General features: G+C 42.9%; 1 protein-coding gene across 4 annotated transcripts in view; it reads right to left on the reverse strand.

The window, feature by feature from the left end:
• Window positions 1–22,699, reverse strand: part of FRMD4B (FERM domain containing 4B) — a 354,838-nt gene that overhangs the window by 108,335 nt on the left and 223,804 nt on the right. For all 4 annotated transcript variants that reach the window (XM_012473977.2, XM_012473989.2, XM_012473974.2 and 1 more), the window contains 2 exons: window positions 16,818–16,910; window positions 965–1,049 (listed from right to left, as the gene is read on the reverse strand). In XM_012473977.2, the coding sequence (XP_012329400.1) occupies window positions 965–1,049; window positions 16,818–16,910 (178 nt within the window). The remainder of the gene's footprint in view (window positions 1–964; window positions 1,050–16,817; window positions 16,911–22,699) is intronic.

Here is a 22,699-nt window from a genome sequence, read left to right on the forward strand (position 1 = left end):
ATAAGTTAAAGATGTGTACTATAAACCCTAAAGTAACCAACAAAGAGTTATAGCTAATAATCCAACAAAGGAGGTAAAATGAAGTCATAACACGCTCAATAAACCTAAAAGAAGGCCTGGAAGCAGATGTGCAATCTGGACAGGGTATGCTGAGATTCCAAGCATTGAGATCAGAACCTACAAGGGAGGATCCTGGCTCCACTGGGCACCTTTTGGCCCATGGCTTCCCTTCCCTTCCTCAGGAAGTGCTTTGAGGAGACCAGAGTGGAGGCTCTTAAAGCTATGCTAGTCTGCAAAGAGATAAGACGAAAACTGAGAGTGTTTAAAAACTTTTATAGCAATTCGACATGGCTGCAACATTCCAGCATGGGATTGTTTTTCTAGCAATGCATGTTTATTGATTTTTACTAAAGTAATCTGTCCTCGATGCATTAGATAGAAATAAAAAACAATAAAAGAAAAACCCTGGCCCCTTACCACAGATAACTGAGATACTGCTTGAAAACATGTTGCTATGAGCAGTCTTCCTTCCTTAGATTTAAGGTGGCATGTGTGTAGGGATCAGAAGGCAGAAATTGAACTGAAATAAGGCTAGTTGTGAATTATTGTCAGTGTAGAGCATACCTTATTTAAAAAGATTTCTGGCCTAGACGTTTTGATTATAATCTGATTGATCCATCTTTGTGTCTCTCTGGGTCACTCTGTGTGGATTATTTGCTGCATTTAAAGTAGTGGTGATTGTGTGTATGCAAGATTCCTCTGCAGATGGTTGTCCTTTTAACTCAGAAGTTGAGAAAAGATGCCATTTGTGTATGTGTGTAGCAGGTGATAGGACATATTCATGGAAAAGATTGTGGCCTTTTTTTTTCTTAGTTTGAATGCAAGAACAGAGGCAGAACCATTTCTCCCTGTCATCCCAGTCACTCTGGAGGCATCCAGTGAACACGACAAATGGGCCACCTACCTTGTGCACACAGGCCTTTGCATTCAGGAAAAACAGCTCCACGGTGGTTTTATCCTTTAAAAACGATATGCTCTCAATGTAAAACCTGAAAAACAGCAGAGGAGTTTGTTCCTTCAGATTTATTTTCATCGCTCAGCATTCCTCATTCAGTGTTCCCCAAAAGCAGAGTGAGAATTTTGAAAAGTCTGAGGATAGATGTGCTCTCTTTTCCTTTTTAAAATAAATGTGTGCCACACGTATGTACAGGATGGATCGATGTGTATGTATGCATCCCTGCAGGAAAAATATCTTTCAGAATGTTTTTCTGTCTTGCAAGGTGAGTTAAAGAGGAACTCCAAATGGTATCCAACCAAAACCATACTTTTATCTGTGTTGCTCATTCTTTGAAACATGTTCTGGGGGTTCATAATACCTCAGACAGCTTCAAAACAAAGCCCAGGTGAACTCAGAGTGGAAAGCTCAAGTCGGCTGAGCAAGGACTACCTAACTGAACCCCAAAGCCTGCTTGAGGCTCGGTGGTTCTTAGACGGAGGTTCCTGAGGGCCCCACGCCTACCTGACACCCCACCCACTGGGGGAGTTTCAATTACGCCCTCCTTTCTTCCTTCCCATCCTTCTAGGACCTGGGTTTTCCTTTGGCTCAAAGCCAAGCTCTCAGCAGCCATCAATCTTGGTCTTTTCTCATGCAAATCAGGGTATTCTGGGCCTCACTGCCTCACTCCCTCTCTAGGATTTTGCGGTTTTAATCCGTGAGACCACAGGTCACAGGCAGGTCCCTCTCTCAGGAGAGCTCTGACAGCTCCTGAGTGGGGAGGGAAGGAGGATGAGCCTTTAACAACTCTGTTTTCATAATCCTGTACTGACCGGCTTGCAAACGCTGGTGCTCTGTGGTAGGCGAGTGGGCATGCGGAGGCCCAGAAGTTTTCCTCAAGTTCTGGAGCTTTGCTTGATGAATGATGCATGAAGAGCCATCAGGCCCCAAGACAGCTCAGTGCTTTGAGTCCGAAAGGGAATTTACTCTCAGATCAGTGAGAGTGAAGGTAAATCTGGGCTAGGAAGTGGCCAGGTGAACCCATCCTCAGCTCTGTGGACTTATGTTGGGGCTTGGCCCTTTGCTTCTCTTTTTCTCCCTTTCCCCAATGATGACACTTTTGATAAATAAATAAATACAGCTGAAAGGGCTGTGAAAGATTTTATCACTGAGATGGTAAAATCATTCGAAACATTCCACCCTTTACTGTTGAGTCATCAAGGGAAGTTCCAGAAAGAAAAAGAATCCTTTATATTTTTACTTATACGCTTTTATCTCACTTATAAGTGAGGTTAATGAAGATGGAGGAGTGTCAGATTTATGAGAAGAGAAAATTAAGTACAAAGGTGGTAAAGGGAATGAGGAGTTGGGGGAAAAATAAGCTTTGGAATCCAAAAGATCTAGATGTGGCGTTTCATGTCCACCATCTATTAGCTGAACAGCCTTGGGCAAATTATTTAGTTTGTGTCTTTTCTAAATTGGGTGTCCTGACTGTATTTACCTCTGAGGAAAGAACAGAAATTTTATCTGAGGAATTCCAGTTCTTTTAATTTATCAGGTCCAGAGAGGCATTAAATTGAGACAGTAATCAACTCCTTCTTCCCCCCGGACCTATGTATGTTTCTCTGGAAACTGCTTACTATTGTCAAAACTAGCTGCACCGGACACATTAGCGTCCACTGCCCTGGACACTAAAACCCACATCCTGTAGCTTAATTTTGTATAGCCAGGCCGGACTCAGTGGCTCACGCCTGTAATCCTAGCACTTTGGGAGGCCGAGGCAGCTGGATCACTTGAGGCCAGGAGTTCAAGACCAGCCCGGCCACCATGATGAAACCCTGTCTCTACTAAAAATACAAAAATTTGCCAGGCATGGTGACAGGTGCTTGTAATCCCAGCTACTTGGGAGGTTGAGGTAGGAGAACTGCTTAAGCCTGGCAGACAGAGCCTGCAGTGAGCCGAGATCACGCCACTGCACTCCAGCCTGGGCAACAGAGTGAGTCTCTGTCTCAAAAACAAAACAAAACCCAAAAACAATGTATAGCCAATCACTGATCAATGTTACTTCTGTAAACCAAGGAGATTTAATTCCTGATGAACTACTTTAGTAACTGTCCCCTTTCCTGATTTGTCCTTTTTTTCTTTAAACACTTGGACCTCCTCTTCTCCAGAGCACTTCCCAAGGCAACTGGGAAGTATGTCCTGGGCTGCAGTCCTCAATCTTGTCCCACATAAGCTCTCTATATTAATTTTGTCTCAGCTCTTCCTTTTGGGTAGACAGTATTCTCCTCTCCCATCAGTCTACTTTCTTCTACCCTGAGCCTTGCTGCGTGGACTAGGAGAGTCACCTGACTCAAAGGCAGCCGAGATGTTAGGTGGTGAGGTGCCCTGGAAAGGAGCACGTGCTACTCAACAGATGCTTTTTATATCGCATGATGAATGAGCCAATTAATCGCACATCGTCTCTTAGAGACTGAGAGGCGGGCGGGGGGACTCAGTGGAGGCAGAGAAAGGCACTAAGCAGAAACCATGAGGCGGCAGAAGCCATGAAGTAGAGAGGGACAAGAGTCCACAGCAAGGATTGGCGGACTGAAGCAGGGTAGCCAAGTCATTGTGATGGCAGACACTAAAGTGAGGCACAACAGAGATTGGCTGCTGCTACAGAGCTAAGATGACCCATGTTACACAAGTTTCTCGGCATCTCCAAGAACTTTCCAGTTCAATTAGGTGGTGTGCTTTCTTTCCTGCTTTCTTGGCTTTCCCATGTATTTGTATCCCTATCAATGAAGATAATATGAGCAGGCTTCCAGTGGGCAGCCTAAATAAAGGGTGGCAGCAGGATCCCAGCTAACTGAGCTCTTACTAAGGTGCCTGGCAATGTGCTAAGTGCTTTCCGATTGTTCTCTCATTTAATTATCACAACCACCTTGGGGAGGGACCTATGATGACCCTGATTTCACAAATGCAGACTCTGAGTTTTAGAGATCTGCCTATGTGGTGAGGCTAGGTCTTGGTCTGGGACAATGACTTTGACTCTGGACGATGCTCTTAACCAACACTTCTTTCTGGGCTGCTGCTCCCAGTTCACTCAACCAGCACCCAGCATAAAGCTGAACCCTTAGTAACTGTGGACATCTCAACCATGTAAAAAATAGGCAGAGAAACAAGACAAGTGTGACATTTTCACCAAAATGTAAACATATACAGAGGTATGTGTGTTCTCTGTTGCTTCAATAAGCAAAACCATGGCAAAAGACATAAGTTGAAGGATTGTGGATTAACGTATAAAACATCATTTTAAAAGTTAGAGTAGTCTCAGAAGGGGAAGGCTTTTCCAGAGGAAGAGATCTCCCTGCCCTAAACAAATCCTAGGTCAGATTAGTAGAACTCAATGTTTGCTTTCTCCTCGAAGTTTGTAAGATTCTTTTTTTTCCTTCACTTTTGATTACTTCAATAGATATCTCTAATGAAGACTGTATTAAAAACACAGGGTCAATGAATGTTCACACTAGCAAAGCTCAAAATAATTTCTTAATATTTAAAATGTAGTCTTCACTTGAATTTTCTCATTGTTTCCAAAACTTTTTAAAAAAGGGTTCTGTGATTGTGACATTTAATAAGTAAAGCTGGCCAGGCATGGTGGCTCATGCCTATAAGCCCAGCACTTTGGGAGGCTGAGGTGGGTGGATCACCTGAGGTTGGGAGTTCGAGACCAGGCTGATCATCATGGAGAAACCCCATCTCTACTAAAAATAAAAAATTAGCTAGGTGTGGTGGTGCATGCTTGTAATCCCAGTTCCTGGGGAGGCTGAGGTAGGAGAATTGCTTGAACCCAGGAGGCGGAGGTTGCAGTGAACTGAGATCATGCCATTGCACTCCAGCCTGGGCAACAAAAGCAAAATTCTGTCTCAAAAAAAAAAAATAAAAAAAGTAAAGCTGCACTGGCCTACGGCAGCGGTCACATATGCAAAAGTCATAAGGATCACCGCTGGATATAAAAGAGTGATGCTGATCAGATGAGTGAGACCTGCTTGCGGGACACCAGGGCACATTTTTTTCTACTCAACTAGAACTCCCTCAACGGGGTATGGGTAGGTGACCCAAGCTAGGCCAGTCAGCTTCTTTCACTCTTGTGAATAAATGTGATTAGAATGACCTAAAGATCAAAGATGGTTGGAGCCTATGTATTCTGCTAACAGCACTCTGATGAAATTGTCCCTTAGTTTCTGCTCCCTAGATCCCTGCAGAAGTCCTGATCCTTGTCTTTTCTGAGGCTTTATGAGTTCAGTTTTCTCTCTATTTTGTTTCTTAGCCACAAGTGGTTCTGTTGCTGGCAACTAAAGAACCCGTTAATAGAGGGCTGCTTCTGTGCTAGGGATAATACAGAGTGCTCTACAGGAATCTTTTTTATTTTTCATCTTTGGTACAACCAGATACAGTAGACAGCAAATTATGTGCCCACTTTACAGAAGAGAAAGCTGAGATACAGAGATGTCAAGTCATCTTTTCTAAGCCATACAGCTAGCAAGTAGTGGAGCCATGACTCAAACTGAGGTCTGTTAGACTTCTATGTTCATATTCCAAGCCAATATGATATAATGCTTTCCTACAATAACAATCAAAATGAAATATAGCATGTACAGAATGCTGTGGGGGTCCACCAGCCTGATGCAATGAACTCAGCTTATAAATCAAGGAGAAAATGCTGCCAAATTGAAATCCATAGGACTAAGCGCCACAGGAGAGGGGACAGTTGAGCTGAGTCTTAAAGAATGCATGAGTTCACCAGGTAACAAAGGTAGGAAGGGCACTCCAGGCGGACAGCATATTAGCCAAACCGATCCTCTTGCTAGTCTTTGAGCACTGGAGAAACCACATGCAGGTTGCGAGGTAGCTTGGCGCCACATCGGTTTGTGGCACATCCAACTCAGAACAGATACCTTTGTACTAGAAACTGGGTTCACCTTGTTTTTGGAGCCCAAGTCTCTGACTACATCCTAGTTCCAGTAAACAGGTCCCTATCTTATTTCCCACTACTTTCTGGCAGTCAGCCCTGATGTCTCCTGCTTAGGCATCTGATTACCAGCTCTCTGAATCCATGATCCCCTCTCTCCCTCAAGGGGGCCATTGTAATGACTTTATATTTATGGAGTGTATAAAAAGTACATATGAGCTTTGGGGAAAATGGCTTTTCAGGCACACCTATCGACACACACCATGAACTGAAAACCAAATCTAGGGTTTCTTTTTTTTCTTTTTTTTTTTTTTGAGACAGAGTCTCACCCTGTCACCCAGGCTGGAGTATAATGGTGCAATCTCGGCTCACTGCAACCTGTGCCTCCTGGGCTCAAGTGATTCTCCTGCCTCAGCCTCCTGAGTAGCTGGGATTATAGGCTGCACCACCACACCCAGCTAATTTTTGTATTTTTAGTAGAGATGGGAGTTTCGCCATGTTGGTCAGGCTGGTCTCAAACTCCTGACCTCATCATCTGTGATCTACCCGCCTTGGCCTCAGGGCTTCTTAGTGATATGAAATGGACTATCCCACATTCATAAAATAAAGACCCTTTCCTTTAGCTCTTTTTGCAAAAGGATACTGTTTCCTTTTTGTGTGATCACTGTGAGCGATTTCACTAAGGTTTTGTTAAGTTGAAGCCCACCGTTAATTTTTCAGCTTCAGAATGAACCCAGACATTCTGAATAGGCACACACTTTAGAGACAAACCTCAGCTTCGCAAGTGTAATTTCTTGAGAAAAGAATTTGCTCAGAAAGTTTTTGTCGGTGCTTTTGGGGCTGCTCCCATTAGCATTTTTTTCCTTTCTTGGGTGGCTTAACCACTCATTAGTGATGACAGAACATCACACCACAATGACGTGACAAAGACGGCTGGAAGTCACAGCGCTGCCACCCAGATGGCAACACATGGATGTCAAAGAGCACAACATCCAGTTGTTTGGAAGTTGGCTGTCCTTTGAAGAGTCACTTAAGTCTACGTGGCCAGTATTTTCGTCTTGTGGCATTTATTCCTAGTGGTCACAAGTCAACACTAGGGAGTGGGAGAGACATTAGTTTGAATCCTAGCTTCAGTGCTGATCAGTCTTGGGGCCTTGCGGCAGCTGCTCCACTCTCAGTGCCTCTGACCTCTCTTGCCCTACACACTGGAGAAATGAGAGGGTTTGAAACGTGCTTAACATAGCAGGTAGCATGTAGTTTAGCAGCCAGTGAGTGGCGGTGATTATTAGAATATTATTATCGCTCTACTGATAGGACTGTAATAAAAGGCACTGACTTAGTTGGGAACTTCTTTAAAGCTTTAACTGTAACAACCAGAATAAAAATTCCAAGTATCTGACCAGGCACGGTGGCTCACACCAGTAATCCCAACACTTGAGGAGGCCAAGGCAGGCGGACGACTTGAGGCCAGGAGTTTGAGACCAGCCTGGCTACCATTGGTGAAAACCCATCTCTACTAAAAATGCAAAAATAAGCTGGGTGTGGTGGCACATGCCTGTAGTCCCAGCTACCCAGGAGGCTGAGGCAGGAGAATCGCTTGAACCCAGGAGGAGGAGGTTGCAGTGAGCTGTAATCACACCAGTGCACTACAGCCTGGGAGACAAAGTGAGACTCTGTCTCAAAAAAAAAAAAAAAAATTCAAAGTATCTTTCCTAAGTTTTTTCCCTCAAAGAAACAAATGCTACAAAAGTGTCTGTTTTAATACAAAATAAGAAAATAGTGTGAAACGAATGCTCTTCTAACCAGTTTTGACTTTTCTTCCTCAACTGAGCACGGTTTCTTTGCTTTCTAGGGCCTTTACAAGGTCTGAGTGGTATCTTCAAAGAAGGTGAATTGGGCAAGAACTCCTCCATCATTTTGCATTCTGAACAATACTGAGTTTGTGACCGGCGTCCATCGAGGGCTAAATCAAAACACCTCATCCTGGGTTTCATTTAGTCACCATGAGTAATCTCAGGCACTTAACTGCAGCCACACGCCTAGACAGATTTCTATCAGATCTCATCCACATTCTGAGCAGGGAGATCTCTGTTTACTGCTTGTAATGTCCCTGCGAGGTAGTCATATCTCACTTTATAATGCATGCTGAAGGCTGAAGTGTAATTTAAGTATATTTTACTTTCTCCAAACACATCACTTTCTGCAAGCTATTATGCAGTGCTTATGGCAGTCCAATATGTTCCCTTTCATCTGTGGGAGGAGAACAGTCTTGGAGAATTCCCAGGGGAAGCACTGTTTGCTTCTACAATGTGCTCCTCTGCCAGGAATGCTCTTCCTCATTTCTGAATTTCCAGACATGGCTAGAACCAGAAGGGCCTCCTGGTAAGCCTGTAGGAACCTGCCCTCTTGCTCCTTTCCCACAATGTAACTCTTCCTGAGTTATCCAGAAGGGCTGGAGGCCCAAGAGAGTCAGGTCCTTGCTGTGACCTGCCAGAAAGAAGAGGGAGTCTTCTCCCCTAGGCAACCTGAAGTATCAGGGGCAGGTGAATTCCCAGTGCTTGCCTCTCTGCTTTACAACAGCCTGCTCTAGTCCCCCACAGGAAAGCAGGGACAGATGCTTTGAGAGGGAGTGGGGAGAGGAGGCAGGGGAGGAAGGTTGAATGGGAAGGTAACATCTGGGCACGGTGAATAATGAAGATAAATGATAAGATCCTCTACCCAGTGCAAAGGGGAATGGGTCAGATCCAAGCCAGACAATCCCAGAGCTTTCATATTCAAAGGCTGTGACAGAAACATGATAGAATGTTTCACCCACTGCACACATGGTTGAGACAGGCTGTTATTTATAACATAAAAATATATGTTAACATATTATAGAGGTTAACATTTATAGAGGGTCTACATTACCTGCTAGCACTTGTAGTCCTCCAATAACCCCCAAAGTAGGTGGGTGCTACCACCAACTCCATTATATTGATGATAAAACAGGCCCAAGAGGGTGCCAGAAGCTATATATCGAGTAAGTGGAAGAGCTGGACTATGAACCTAACGATGATGCTAAAGCTCTGTTCTCCATATTTGGGTGGGGGTATTACCAATGCTGAAGACATTATTTGATCGTCAGCACTGGGGGAGTGTTATTGTTATTATTATTTTGAGACAGTCTTGCTCTGCTTCCCCAGGCTAGAGTGCAGTGGCCTGATCAGAGCTCACTGCAGCGTCAACCTCCCAGGCTCAAACCATCCTCCTGCCTCAGCCTCCCAAGTAGCTGTGACTACAGGCATGCACCACCATGCGAGGCTAATTTTTGTATTTTTTGTAGAGACAGAGTTTCGTCATGTTGCCCAGGCTGGACTGGACTCAAGCGATACAACTGCCTTGGCCTCCCAAACTGCTGGGATTACAGGCGTGAGCCACAGTGCCCGGCCTGGGAGCATTATTGATGTCAGTAGGTGGAGACCAGGGATGCTGCTAAAGATCCTATAGCACAGCTTAGCCCCCTACAACAAAGAATAGCCTGGTCCTCAGTGCCAATAGTGCTGCTACAGTGGAACCCTGCACTAAAAGCCAAGCTTCTAATTTCTGTGCTCCACAGCTTTTTTTGTCTTTCACAATACAATTTCTTTACTTTTAATGTTGCCTCTTCATTGGCTTGAGACACACACACACACAGACAGACACACACATTCTGTAAGTATTCATGGCCCACCTGTTCCTTAAAACTGTGGACACACAGGCACACCCACCAAAATATAGGACTGAAAGATTTGAGAGGGGAGTGAGCAAATTCCTAAAAATAACTTCTGGTATTTGCCCACAGAGTACACCGAGAAACAGAATCCTGTAAGAAACTGGAATCAGGATCGAGCATGTGCTTCAGCGGATTCTGTGTCTTTCTTGAACTCTTGTCTGAATTAGGATGTTGGATCCTCAAAGATGAAGGCCATGAACCACCTGCCTAGAAGTTCAGAATAGGCTGGGCCAGTTAGGGGGTCATGGGTGATACTGGGGCAACCGGCCCTTGTAGTGCTCATGTTTGGGGTATTGCGCATTCGGATGGGAGTGTGATGGATGGGCAAAGACCTCTGGCTGACTCACACACCTCCCTCAAGTAGCCTCGGCTCAGCCTAAGTAGGAGGAATCAGTTGTTTCTCTGGGCCTTTAAATCACATTCCTCCATGAAAAGATGAACTTTCCTGTCCCCTCGTTATTGTAAATCACCTACCCTCTGATGGCTTTAAACAAACTCATGCTCATCTGGTCACGAACATTTTATCTTTTCTTCCTCTTATCTGTTTTCATACTTGCATTTAAAAAAAATTGGCTCAAGTCATATGTTCGTTGTAGGGAAAAATATAGACAAGCATTTTAAACTTAGTTTCTATCTCTACAGATGTTTTATAAAATATTTTTACAAAAAGTGTTATCATATTGCATGGACTTTTTGTGGTCTAATTCTTTCACCTAGAATATATTGCAAGCATCTTTCCATATCAACCAGTCTTGCCCTTTATAACAGCCTGTCTTTATGTGTCATGTGCATTTGGCTTTTCAAAAAAATCGGGTGTAATGAGGACTCATGGTTTGTAGTCATGATGCTTCCTTGAGCTAAACTCTTTCTAAAGATTTAATGTTCCAAAGACCAGGCCAGGAGCGGTTTAGACGGCAGTTAACAGTCTTGATTGAAGGGCTCCATGTTTGCAGCAGTTTTCACCCAGAAGCAGCAGTCTGTCTCCAGGTTTCCTTCTACACTTCCCCAAAAATGCAGGGGGTTCTTCTCAGCCCTGAGTGTGGCAGACAATGCTTTAGGGTACCCCTGAGTGGTCACGTGCAGTCCTAGAACCCAGGAAAAGTGACTTGGAAAGAGGAAGAGGAAAAGCAGGGAGAAGAAGAGAGAAGACCAAATGAAAAAGAAAAAAAAAAAAGGCAAGATGCATTCAAAAGAATAAGGGGGATAAAAGATGCCAAGATCCCGGCTTTGACTGCAACAGGGTGGTACCAGCCTGAGCCACCTTAGGTCACCCTCCTCTGAGGGAATACGAGCTTTTCTGGTGAGGTCACACCAAGTCCCTGCACTCCTATTTAAATGCTTGCTTGCTCCTCACTGTCAAGTCTTTCAAATGTTCACATCTGGGCTGCATTACCAAAGAGGCCCATATGTTTGCGGCATATAATTTATGGCAGCCAGATAACAACCCCCAGCCTGGGGAAGTCCCCCAGAAGCCTAGGGGAGTTTGGACTCCCATGGAAATAGAGAACTGGTTAAATAGTTATGGTACCTAAATAAATTATGATGCATCTCTACACACAGAGGTCACACACATATTTAGCACGCCTCTTTGAGATTTTATAACTGGAAAAAAGAAGACAAAGGTTTATTCTTGAAGTCATAAAGGGACTATGTGCCTTTGCTTTACATGTTTTATTTTCTCTTTGTAGAAGCTGCATATGTTTCTGAGCTGCTCCCTCTATCCTGGGGGATATAAACCAGATATTTATTAACCCCTCAAATCTGTAAGACCTCAGGGTTTAGCTCAGGAGTAAATGAGATAATACATGTCAAATAGCCTAGTGCCTGCTGCAGAGTTTATGTTACATTTCAGTAGAGAGAAAACTTCTTGAGAGCAAGACCTCATGGAATTTTTCTTTTTCATAAATGCTATAATTTAAAAAATAATATTTTCTTACATTTGCATAATGTTTTGCAAAATCACTTTGTATCCCCTGTTCTCTCTTTAATTCTCACAACAAACTTGCACCATCTCCAGTGAATGTGGAGTGAGTGAGACTCAGTCTGGTCCACCCTACACATCTCTGGCCTGGACCATTGCAACAGCTTCCTAACTGGTCTTGCCGTGCTCTCCTGCCCCGTTCCAGCCTGTCCTCAACACAGCAGCCAGAGTGAGTCTGTTTAAAATGGTAATTGGTTATGCTCTCGAGCTCAAAACCCACAGGCCTGAATGCTCTACAGGCCAACCCCATGCCATCTTCTACTCATCTCCCTATTATAGGTTCTCTCTAGATACACGACTTCCTTCCAGAGGCATGCTCTTGCCAACCTGTCTGTGCACCTGCTGTTCCCCTGGTCTGGAAGAAACTTCTCCAGAGATGGGCCTGGGTCCCTGTCTCATCTCCTGTATGCCTTTGCCCAATGCCACCTTCTTTGTGAGGCTTTCCCTGACCACTGTATTTAGAATTGCAGCCCTGGCTTTGCTAATAATACCCTCTTTTCCTCCTCTCTAATGGTGTTTTCTCCATAACCCCTCACATAAGCTACTTTGCAGGTTTACTCTACCTAATGCCATCTCTTTCCATTAGACTTAGGCTTTATGGCTGCAGGATTTAGACTTTTTTTTTCTTTTCTTTTCTTTTTTTCTTGTTTTTGAGATGGAGTCTTGCTCTGTCGCCAGGCTGGAGTGCAGTGGCCCGATCTCTGCTCACAGCAACCTCCTCCTCCTGGGTTCAAGTGATTCTCCTGCCTCAGCCTCCCAAGTAGCTGGGATTACAGGCACGTGCCATCATACTCAGTTAAGTTTTGTATTTTTAGTAGAGACAGGGTTTCACCATGTTGGCCAGGCTGGTCTTGATCTCTTGACCTCGGCCTCCCAAAGTGCTGGGATTACAGGCGTGAGCCACTGCACCCGCCTAGATTTTGTCATTTTCTTCTACCACTGCTATATTCCCAGCATCTAGTATAGGGCCAGACACATAGCAGGAACTCAGCAACTATTTATCAGATGAATGAACAGACTGTTACTATATAATGAATGCATTTGTTAATGTGTAGCTGACTATGATGGTAGAGACTTTTGCCTTTTCACTATTGGGTCCTCAGACCTAGGATGGGGCAGAGTACAGTGTAGCAAAACTCCAATACATAATAAATGAAGGAAGGAAGAAATGGGTCTTCACAGCTTGGTGTAGCTCTTTCCAGGAATTTTCTCAGTATTTATAGATCTATATTTGTTTATAAAACATGCCAACTTCAAAAAAACTTAATGTGATCACTTGAACTTATCATGGCATAAATAGTAATCTATGTTTTACAGAAGTATACTCATTCCCTATATATTTTTTTCAGATATAATGTATCTTATCTTCTAAGATGCAAGAGAGGTGAGATACATGACAACATCCCTGATAACCGTGACTTATTAAAGTTATGATTTATAAGAGGAGGAGTGGAGAAGGGCTTAGCAGTGCACCCCTCCCTCCATGGCACTATAGCAGAATCTGGGTCAGGAATGTGGAGTTGGAGGAGAGTAACTGTGTAGTTTGAAAAATTTCCCAAGATGATTCAGACATGCCCTGCCTCTCCTATCTGAAGAAGCTCTGAATTGCAATGTGCTTTTTCATCTAACCTCTTTTGTTAAAGTGATTCATTGTTTACTATGAAAGTGCCATAACCTACTGAACCTATCTTCACTGTTGGCATTAGGATATTTCTAATCGTTTGCATTGAAAATAACAGTGGTACTCATGCTTTAATGTGCTATCACTACAGGGAGTTCTTTCTCATTGTGCATTAACTACTTGGTGACCACACACCTCGATGTCCATGAGTGAGGGGCTTCTGTGCTCCATGTTCCGGTGCATGCAGCAGTACCATGCTGACGCAAGAGGTGACGACCCCAATCTCAAAAGAGGTCCCCTCCACTTCCAGGGTCTCCTAAAATGAGCCAACATCAAGATGGAACCAAATGCTCTCTTCGGCTCTCTATTCTTCAGTCAACACAGGCAACCTGGAGATTCGTTGATGGTGTCTACTGGGATGGAAGTATTACCAACAGTTCTGTTTCCTCCAAATAGGAGGCTAGAGACTTCATTGGAGCACGAGACAACTGCATTTCTAAGACCTCCACGGAACTAGCTACCTTCCACAGTGACCTCGGTCAGTTCATGAAATTCTTTGGTGTGTGCTTTTCATCATTTCTTCAATCAAATTAGAGTAACAACAACTACTTAATTGGAATAATAACAAAGAATATTATGATCTCACTATACTGTTGGGAGGAAGAACTAAGTGAATAATTAAAAACTTGATAAGGGTTTTAAACATGCAAGTAGTTAGGGGAAAGTAATGCCAAGTGATTATGGGGCACTCTTGAGATAACGCTCCAAGTAAGTGCTGAAACTGATGAACAAGCAGCAGGTCACTCTGGAATTTCAGGAACCTGCTTGGAGAAGATAGAGTGCCTATGAATGACTGTACAGAAAGCGAGACAGGGCTTCTCCTTTGATATTCTGTGACCCAAAACAGACCAGATATTAGCTGTCAAAGAATCTGCATAAATCTGGTTACTACCTAGATGGTACCTGTTAGATTTTCTGAAGGCATAATGCTTTCATTGAGTAGTTAACACTACGGAAACACTACACCACGTGCACAAAAGATGAAAGTGCAAGGATGTTAGCTGAAACCTAGTTTTTTTGTTTTTGCGACGGAGTCTCACTCTATCCCCCAGGCTGGAGTGCAGTAGCACAATCTTGGCTCACTGCAACCTCCGCCTCCCAGGTTCAAGTGATTCTCCTGCCTCAGCCTCTAGAGCAGCTGGGATTACAGGCCCCTGCCACCACGCCCGGCGATTTTTTTGTATTTTTAGTAGAGATGAGGTTTCTCCATGTTGGCCAGGCTGGTCTCAAACTCCTGATTTCAAGTGATCCGCCCACCTCGGCCTTCTGAAGTGCTGGGATTATAGGTGTGAACCACCGTGCCTGGCCAGATACTACCTAAATTTTAATATAAACAACTAGAAATAGCCTAAATGCTTAAAGAAATAGATTTTTGTATGCCCAAGGAAAGCTCTCTAAGTTGCAAAGAAAAAAAAAATTAAGTCACCAAACAACTTATCCTATTTTTCTAAGAAGGGGAGCAAACTTAGGGGTGGAGGTGAAGCTTGGAGGTGGTGAAGAGTAATTTTTATTTTTCATTCCATACATTCATGTAATTTGAAATGTTTATAGTGATAACATAATTCTCTTGGGAAAAGTATGTTTTATTTGTGTTGAGACATTTTCCCTATATAATACAAGATTAAAACTTTGCTATTCTCTGACTTCTGCTTAAGTACTAATATGCTGTTTAACCTCTTGCTTGCTAGTTCTGTTTCTTTTTTCCCCATTGCCATGAACACAAGTATTCATATCACCCTCTTTCCAGGAAACTCAGCTTTTTGTTTTTTTTTTTTTTAGGATTTCTGTGTACTCTTTCATACCAGGTATGTTCCTGGACAAATCACTACTATGCTACCTCCTTCCTGGGTTTCAAAAACATAATTACTTCTGGCAATTAAGTTACTTCTTGTTATGTTACTTGTATTTAATTAAAGAAATCATATTCTAAACCAGATTCCAGCCCCAAAAGCAAGAAAGAAATTGGAGGTGACCAACATTTCATTTGCTGAGTACAGAACAGCATATCTCCACAACCCCATTGATTAATACAAATAAGATCTTTCTGTTTTGTTTTGAGACAGGGTCTCTGTCACTCAGGCTGGAGTGTAGTGGCACGATCAAGGCTCACTGAAGACTTGACCTCCTGGGCTCAAGCGATCCTCCTACCTCAGCCTCCTGAGTAGTGAGGACCACAGGCGCCCACCTCCATACCCACTTAATTTTTAAAATATTTTGTAGAGATGGGGTCTCATATGTTGCCCAGGCTGGCTTCAAACTCCTGGACCCAAGTGAATCTCCCACCTCAGACTCCCAAAGTATTGGGATTATAGGTATGAGTCACTGTGCCTGGCCAAAAAAGCTTTTTTTAAACATATTCGTTCATATTCTCATACTTTTGAATTTCAACAGAACTGAACAGGCTCAATTAAAATAAAAGGCATTTGCAAAATGCGACAGAATTTTGCCAGGTAATCAGTAAAAAAACCCCTCCCCTCAAAAAGCATGAAAACTACACCTTCAACGTATAAAACAAAGTACATTTTCATCTTCCCAAAATTAACATTATCAGGCGCGGTGGCTCATGCCTGTAATCTCAGCACTTTGGGAGGCCGAGGCAGGTGGATGCTTGAGCCCAGGAGCTCAAGGCCAGCCTGGATAACATGGCAAAACCTCATCTCTACAAAAAATACAAAAAATTAGCTGGGCATGGTGGTGCATGCCTGTAGTCCCAGCTATTGAGAGACTGATTGCTTGAGCCCGGGAAGCCGAGGTTGGAGTGAATTAAGATTGCACCATCATGACATGGATTTGAGAAATTGCTGATTTAGTTGAATGCACCCATTTCAGGATAGGGTTAAGTGACTTGCCCAAGCAGACCTCAGAGAACAAGTCGTGGACTCTGTATTATTTTCAGCAGTCTCTCTGCATGTGAATGGAATTCAGATCCCTGTACTGCTAATTCTTTCTTTGAACGTTTGTTTGCATTTTGTCCTCTATTCAAATTAAGGCATGAAATTGTATAAAATTCAATTATTTCCAAGTCTGCAGAAAACATTATTGCTACGTAAAATGTAATAGCAAATGTCTGTCATATTTCAAATAATAAAATTCTTAAAAATAGGTTGAGTGAGAAACAGGCTTATGTATTAAAATATATTACCCATGCTTTTCAGCTTTAAACTGATCTAAGAGGCTTTGAGGAATAAAGGAGGCAATTCTATCCTTCATCTTCAAAGAAAACAGCTCTACAGTATCTATGGTAACTTGGTCCCTAGACCAAGACAGCAGAGAATCTCTTTCACATCATAATGTTTTGATAGGTCTCTTTTTATTTACTATCTCTAATCACCAGAAATGTAAAAAACAGAAACACACACACACACACACACACAAACACACACACAAACACACACACACACAAACAATAATAACAGCAAAAAAAGAGGGATGCTAACTGGGTCTGTGGTTACATACCTCACAGCAAAGTACAAAATGGTTGCACCTGGTTTCTTGGGCAAATCATGATCAAGAACTCGGTGATCTAATTGTAGCCAGTTCTGCTGACCTCTGTGAGAGCAAAGCAAAGAAAAAGGATTAACAAAAAGTCAGAAAAGTTCAACACCACACAGTGCTGGCAAAGCTGTGAGGAAACAGTTGCTCTCATACACCGATGGTAGGAGCACATGTTACAACTGGTAATGAGACCAACTCTGCAATTTCTTTCAAAACTATGAAAGCACTGGCCTCTGAACCAGGATTTCCATTTCCAGAAGTATATCAAGGTAAACTTGCACATGTGAGAAACAATCCATATATGAAACCACTCACTGTAGCATCGTTTGAAGTAGCAAAAAGGGTAGAAATAACCTCAATGTCCAATAGGATATTGTTAAAAAATTACTTAAAACTATGGCAAAATACAATGCAGCCATAAAATAGGCTGACGAACAGGGGTGTGGTGTGCATACATGTAGTCCCAGTTATTCAGGAGGCTGAGGCAGGAGGATCACTTGAGCCTAGGAGTTCGAGGCTGCAGTGTGCCATGATCATGGCTGTGAACAGCCACTGTACTCCAGCCTCAGCAACATAATCAGAGCCTGTCTTAAAAAAAAAAAGCCAGAGAGCCTATTTATAAACTTATTTGGAACAATTTCCAAGGTACAATATTAAATGAAAAAGCAAGGTGATACATAACAATAAGTATGTGGCCTTTTTTTTTTTTTTTTTTTTTGAGACAGAGTCTCACTCTGTCACCAGGCTAGAATGCAGTGGTACAATCTCGGCTCACTGCAACCTTCACTTCCTGGGTTCAAGTGATTCTCCTGCCTCATTCTCCAAAGTAACTGGGATTACAGGTACACGCTACCATGCTCAGTTAATTTTTTTGTATTTTTAGTAGAGACGGGGTTTCACCATGTTGGCCAGGATGGTCTCGATCTTTTGACCTCCTGATCTGCCTGCCTCAGCCTCCCAAAGTGCTGGGATTACAGGTGTGAGCCACTATGCCTGGTTGGCCATTTTTTTATTTATAAAAAGAACAAACCTACATATGTGCATGTGTATATTATAAAAATCTGAGAGGAAAAACAAAAATCTGATAACACTAGTTGACTTTGGAGGTAAAAAGCTAGGCCATATGTTAATCCTAAACTTTTATGAAATATGAAATATTTTAGATAATCAAGAAGGAGAAAACTTGTGGTTCAATGAAATAAAACACACAGGCTGGATGTGGTGGCTCATGTCTAGCACTTGTAATCCTAGCACTTGGGAGGCCAAGGCAGGCAGATTGCTTGAGCCCAGGAATTTGAGACCAGCCCGGGCAACATGGTGAAACCCAATTTCTACAAAGAATACAGAAAAAATTAGCCTAGTGTGGTGGTGCGTGCCTGTTCCAGCTACTAAGGAAACTGAAGGGGGAGGATCACTTGGGCCCAGGGAAATCAAGGCTGCAGTGAGGCATGGTCGTGCCTGCATTCCAGCCTGGGCAACAGAATGAGACCCTGTCTCAAAACAAAAGCAAAAGCAAAAACAAAACCAGACACTTAACAACACCACAGCTCTTTAAAAAGTATGGGGTTGGTGCTAGGCACAGTGGCTCATGCCTCTAATCCCGGCACTTTAGGAGGCTGGGGTGGGAGGACTGGCTGAGGCCGGAGGCTTGCTCTAGCCCAGGAGTTTGAGGCTGCAGTGAGCTATGATTGCGCCACTGCAGCCCAGTCTGGACAACAGAGGGAGAACTTGTCTCTAAAAAAAGAAAAAAAGTACACAGCTGAATACTCTCTGAGTGCTACTTCTGTGTGTACCTTATGGACTTACTAAGATTTAAGCATGTACTTGTTTATTTATTCAAGAGCCTCACCAATTTCATGTGTATAAACAGCTCTCTCTAGATTTTGACCCCTGAGTGATCAAAAGGATTGATGACACGGGCTCAGAACTGTTTACATGCCTTTTCTGATGCTGTCCAACTAGTCCATCCATTTTAGGTTGTAAATTCCCAGAGGGCATAGACCCTCATTTACTTGCTTACATAAAATTCAACCTAAGAACATGCTGATGGTGGTGGGATAGCATGTCAAAATTAATAAAATCTATAATGAACTGGAAGACATTTTCAAACCTATTTTGGTCCTTGAGTAAAAAATTAGAAAACAAAATCAGAAAAATCTAAGCTGTATTCATTATAAGTAGACAGAAAAAGTTGGCATAATTAATAATATTAGTAGGAAGAGTAACAATAGCTAGTCTCTATTGAGAAATGACTCTGTGCTAATCAAATTGGAACTCTTTATACATTAAAGCTATATTTTACAATAAGTCAGTGAGGAAAGTGCTAGAGCTGGCACTGAATATTTGAGTCCAGAATTTCCTTCCTTCCTTTTTTTTTTTTAAGTGGGCTTGTACATAAAAGTACCCAGGACCTTCAGTACTGGAGAAAATGAGACCATAAGATTGAATGAGCTTTTATAATAACTTCTGACTCAGTCTCTGATACCTATCAAGTTGAACACTGGAAAGAGTGTGTCTTTGTTTCCATATCTACAAGACGAGGCTTCTTATACCTGTTCCCAGCTTTCCTTGTGGGAATATTACTAAGATAAATAAGCTGATATAAGTAACACAAGGGGAAGTTCTTAGAGCTACTGCATTTGTGTGTGAAACAAAACAAAAAAAAATAAGATGGGGACTGACATTAGAAAAGTCTTACACTATATTTCATCAAGTTTAGAGTGCCACTGATTTAAAGACACATCCCAATTTCACAGACATTCAAATGTGTGTCTTCAAATACATAACATATTTTATAGTATCAGGTCTCAAAAGTTTTCTTAGGAAAGCTATATCATTTTAAAAGCATAATGGGCTAGATGTGGTGACTCACACTATAATCTCAGCATTTCAGGAGGCTGAGGCAGGAGGAGCGCTGGAGCCCAGGAGTCCAAGGCTGCAGTGAGCTATGATCACGCCACTACACTCTAGCCTGGGCAACAGAGCAAGACCCTGTCTCTAAAAATAAGTAGAAGGCATAATGTATATTTGTATGAACTTGCATAGAACGGTGTTTATGAATGAATGAAGCAAATTGTACAAAAATATATACAGCGTAAGCCACTTATGTTAACCACAGAAGCACACTCAAAACACTATTAAATATTAATGAACATTTTAGGATATGTTTCTGGAGAGTTATACAGCAACTTGCTAGTAGTATTGGTTACCTCTGTGGAAGAAACTACAGTTACAGTGGGAAGGTAGTCAAAAGGGACTGGACTCAACCATGACCTTAAAGAAGATATTCATGTATACATAATATGAAATAGTTTTTTAAAAGGTTAAATTACAAAGTAGATTTAAAAAATCTACCCACAATCTCATCAATAGAAAAAAGTCTAGAAGAATTTTTTTAAAGCCTCAAAATTCTATCACTGTAATATAATCAAGGTTACTTATTGCTTATAACTTGCTTTTGTCAAGTTTTCCCATCAGCAAATATAACAGATCTAACCAATATCTTAAAAAGATGGTCATATGTATCCCTATCAGGCGTGCAGACCAACCACAAAGGAAGTTTTATTTTTGGCTAGAATTATACAGTAGAAGGTCCATCGTTGCCATCCCATTGGAAGGGACAGTGATCAAAAGTCACAGTCGTGTTGTAAAGGCTATTTGTTATTTCTTGGTAAACAAAGCTTATTTAGCAAAGAGATGGGAACCATTATGGTGACCTGAAGGGCTGGTGCCTCAGGAGGGCCGTGACTGCCCTCTAGGGGTAAAAGACTCACTCTGCACACAGAGCTGCCGAAGGCACTAACACGTGTAATCTCAGGAACTCTATCACTCTCCTGGTAACGTGACCTTGAATCTGTTCTGGTTGGTCATCATCACTGCTTTTATTACGTAACTGCTGTCTATTTCTCCTCTTGGTCTGTGGATGAGTTGTAGACAGTAGCTACTTTCATTGGCAAAATGTTCCTTTCAGCTTTGTGTTCTTCTATTTAAAGTTCACCAAAGGCAAAAGATGCACGTGGCATCTAGGCTGGAAAATGCAACTCAGAGGGCATCCTGGGAGGGCTCTCACTCAGTGGTTTTCCGGGGGTGAAAAGAGGGAGGAGGGAGTGCTGAAAGAAAATGCTTTCCAAAAATATTTACCAGACAAAGAAAAAGAACTAGGCTTATGACCAAGACATTCCAAGGAGACACCCTTAGACATAAGCAATTTTCCAGGCCCGCTCCCCAGAAAGGTGGAAATGGCCAATTTCCACCCCTTCAACAGCCCCACTCATACTTCTTCTGAAAATAAACACAGCTAGAGCCAGGAGGTGCCTCCCCGAACTGGTCATAATTCAAAAAGAGACTCTGCCGTCACTTGCAGGGGAGTACACAGAGGACACTTTGGAGCTGGGGTTCTTGGGGAAAGATTATAACTATAGTTATCTCCTTTTGATCAGCCAAAGGTGATAACTGGGAAAAGGGCTGTGTGAGCATTCTTCTCCCAGTGTAGTTTTGAGAAAAATCTCAGGGCACAACGAGGAGGGTGGCCCAAATCATTGAAGGAAGTCATTCCTATTATTCCTTTTCTTTTCTTTGAGACAGAGTCTCCCTTTGTTGCCCAGAATGAAGTGCAATGGCACAATTTCGGCTCACTGCAACCTCCACCTCCCGGGTTCAAGTGACCCTCATGCCTCAGCTGCCTGAGTAGCTGGGATTATAGGTGCCTGCCACCATGCCAGGCTAATTTTTGTATTTTTAGTACAGATAGGGTTTTGCCATGTTGCCCAGGCCGGTCTTGAACTCATGACCTCAGGTGATTCCACCTGCCTTGGCCTCTAAAGTTTGGAGATTACAGGCGTGAGCCACTGCACCCAGCCTATTATTAGTGTTTTTTTCTGAAGAGAAGGTCTTACAGTCTGAACCCCTGACTTATGCACTGTCTGGTTTATGTTCAACTGAACTTGGAGCTTTTCCCAAAGCCTTCCATGTGGACAGGACCCTCTTTTCGAGTCTGCCACAAACCTTGCAGCCCGAGGGACCTCTGACACTGCAGTCATAAGCCACATTCCTCCTCCGTCTAACATCCTTCCATGGCCTGGGTGTGCCTCCTCCATCTGTGTGACTAACAAGGCTCGCCCATGATCTTGTCCCCATGATCAGGCCAATGTCTTCACCCTTGGGCAAATTCACCTTGTTCACTGCCATGTTCATGCATTTGCCCATAAAATAACTCATGCCCAGAATGTCACCTCCCACCACCCCTCCCATCTATTTAAAGTCTACCTGACCTGCAAGATCCAATTTTAGTTACTCCTGTGTGTGTGACGCCTACTCCAGTCCTCCTTCAGTTTCCTCAACACTTTCTTATTGCAACACATTGGATGACAGCTCCCCTCACCTTTTTTTTTTTTTGAGACAGGGTATTGCTCTGTTGCCAGGCTGGATTCTCTTGCCTCAGCCTCCCAAGTAGCTGGGATTACAAGTGCCCACCACCATGCCCAGCTTATTTTTGTGTTTTTGGTAGAGACTGGGCTTCACCATGTTGCTCAGGCTGGGGTCGAACTCCTGGGCTTAAGTGATCCACCTACCTCAGCCTCCCAAAGTGCTGGGATTACAGGCATTAGCCGACACACCCGGCTGATAGCTCCCTTTTACTGTGGGCCTGTGCTATATGCTCTGCATACCTTACCTGATTTAATAGTATTGAATACTAGTACCCTATTTATAGGTGCCCTATGTAGTACATACTATATAAGATACTATTTATTTTATTTTTTTTTTTGAGGCAGAGTTTCGCTCTTGTTACCCAGACTGGAGTGCAATGGCGTGATCTCGGTTCACTGCAACCTCCACCTCCTGGG

Source organism: Aotus nancymaae, unplaced genomic scaffold, assembly GCF_030222135.1.
Source record: "Aotus nancymaae isolate 86718 unplaced genomic scaffold, 86718_ANA_hifiasm-v0.15.2.pri h1tg000046l, whole genome shotgun sequence".
Lineage (NCBI taxonomy): Eukaryota > Metazoa > Chordata > Mammalia > Primates > Aotidae > Aotus > Aotus nancymaae.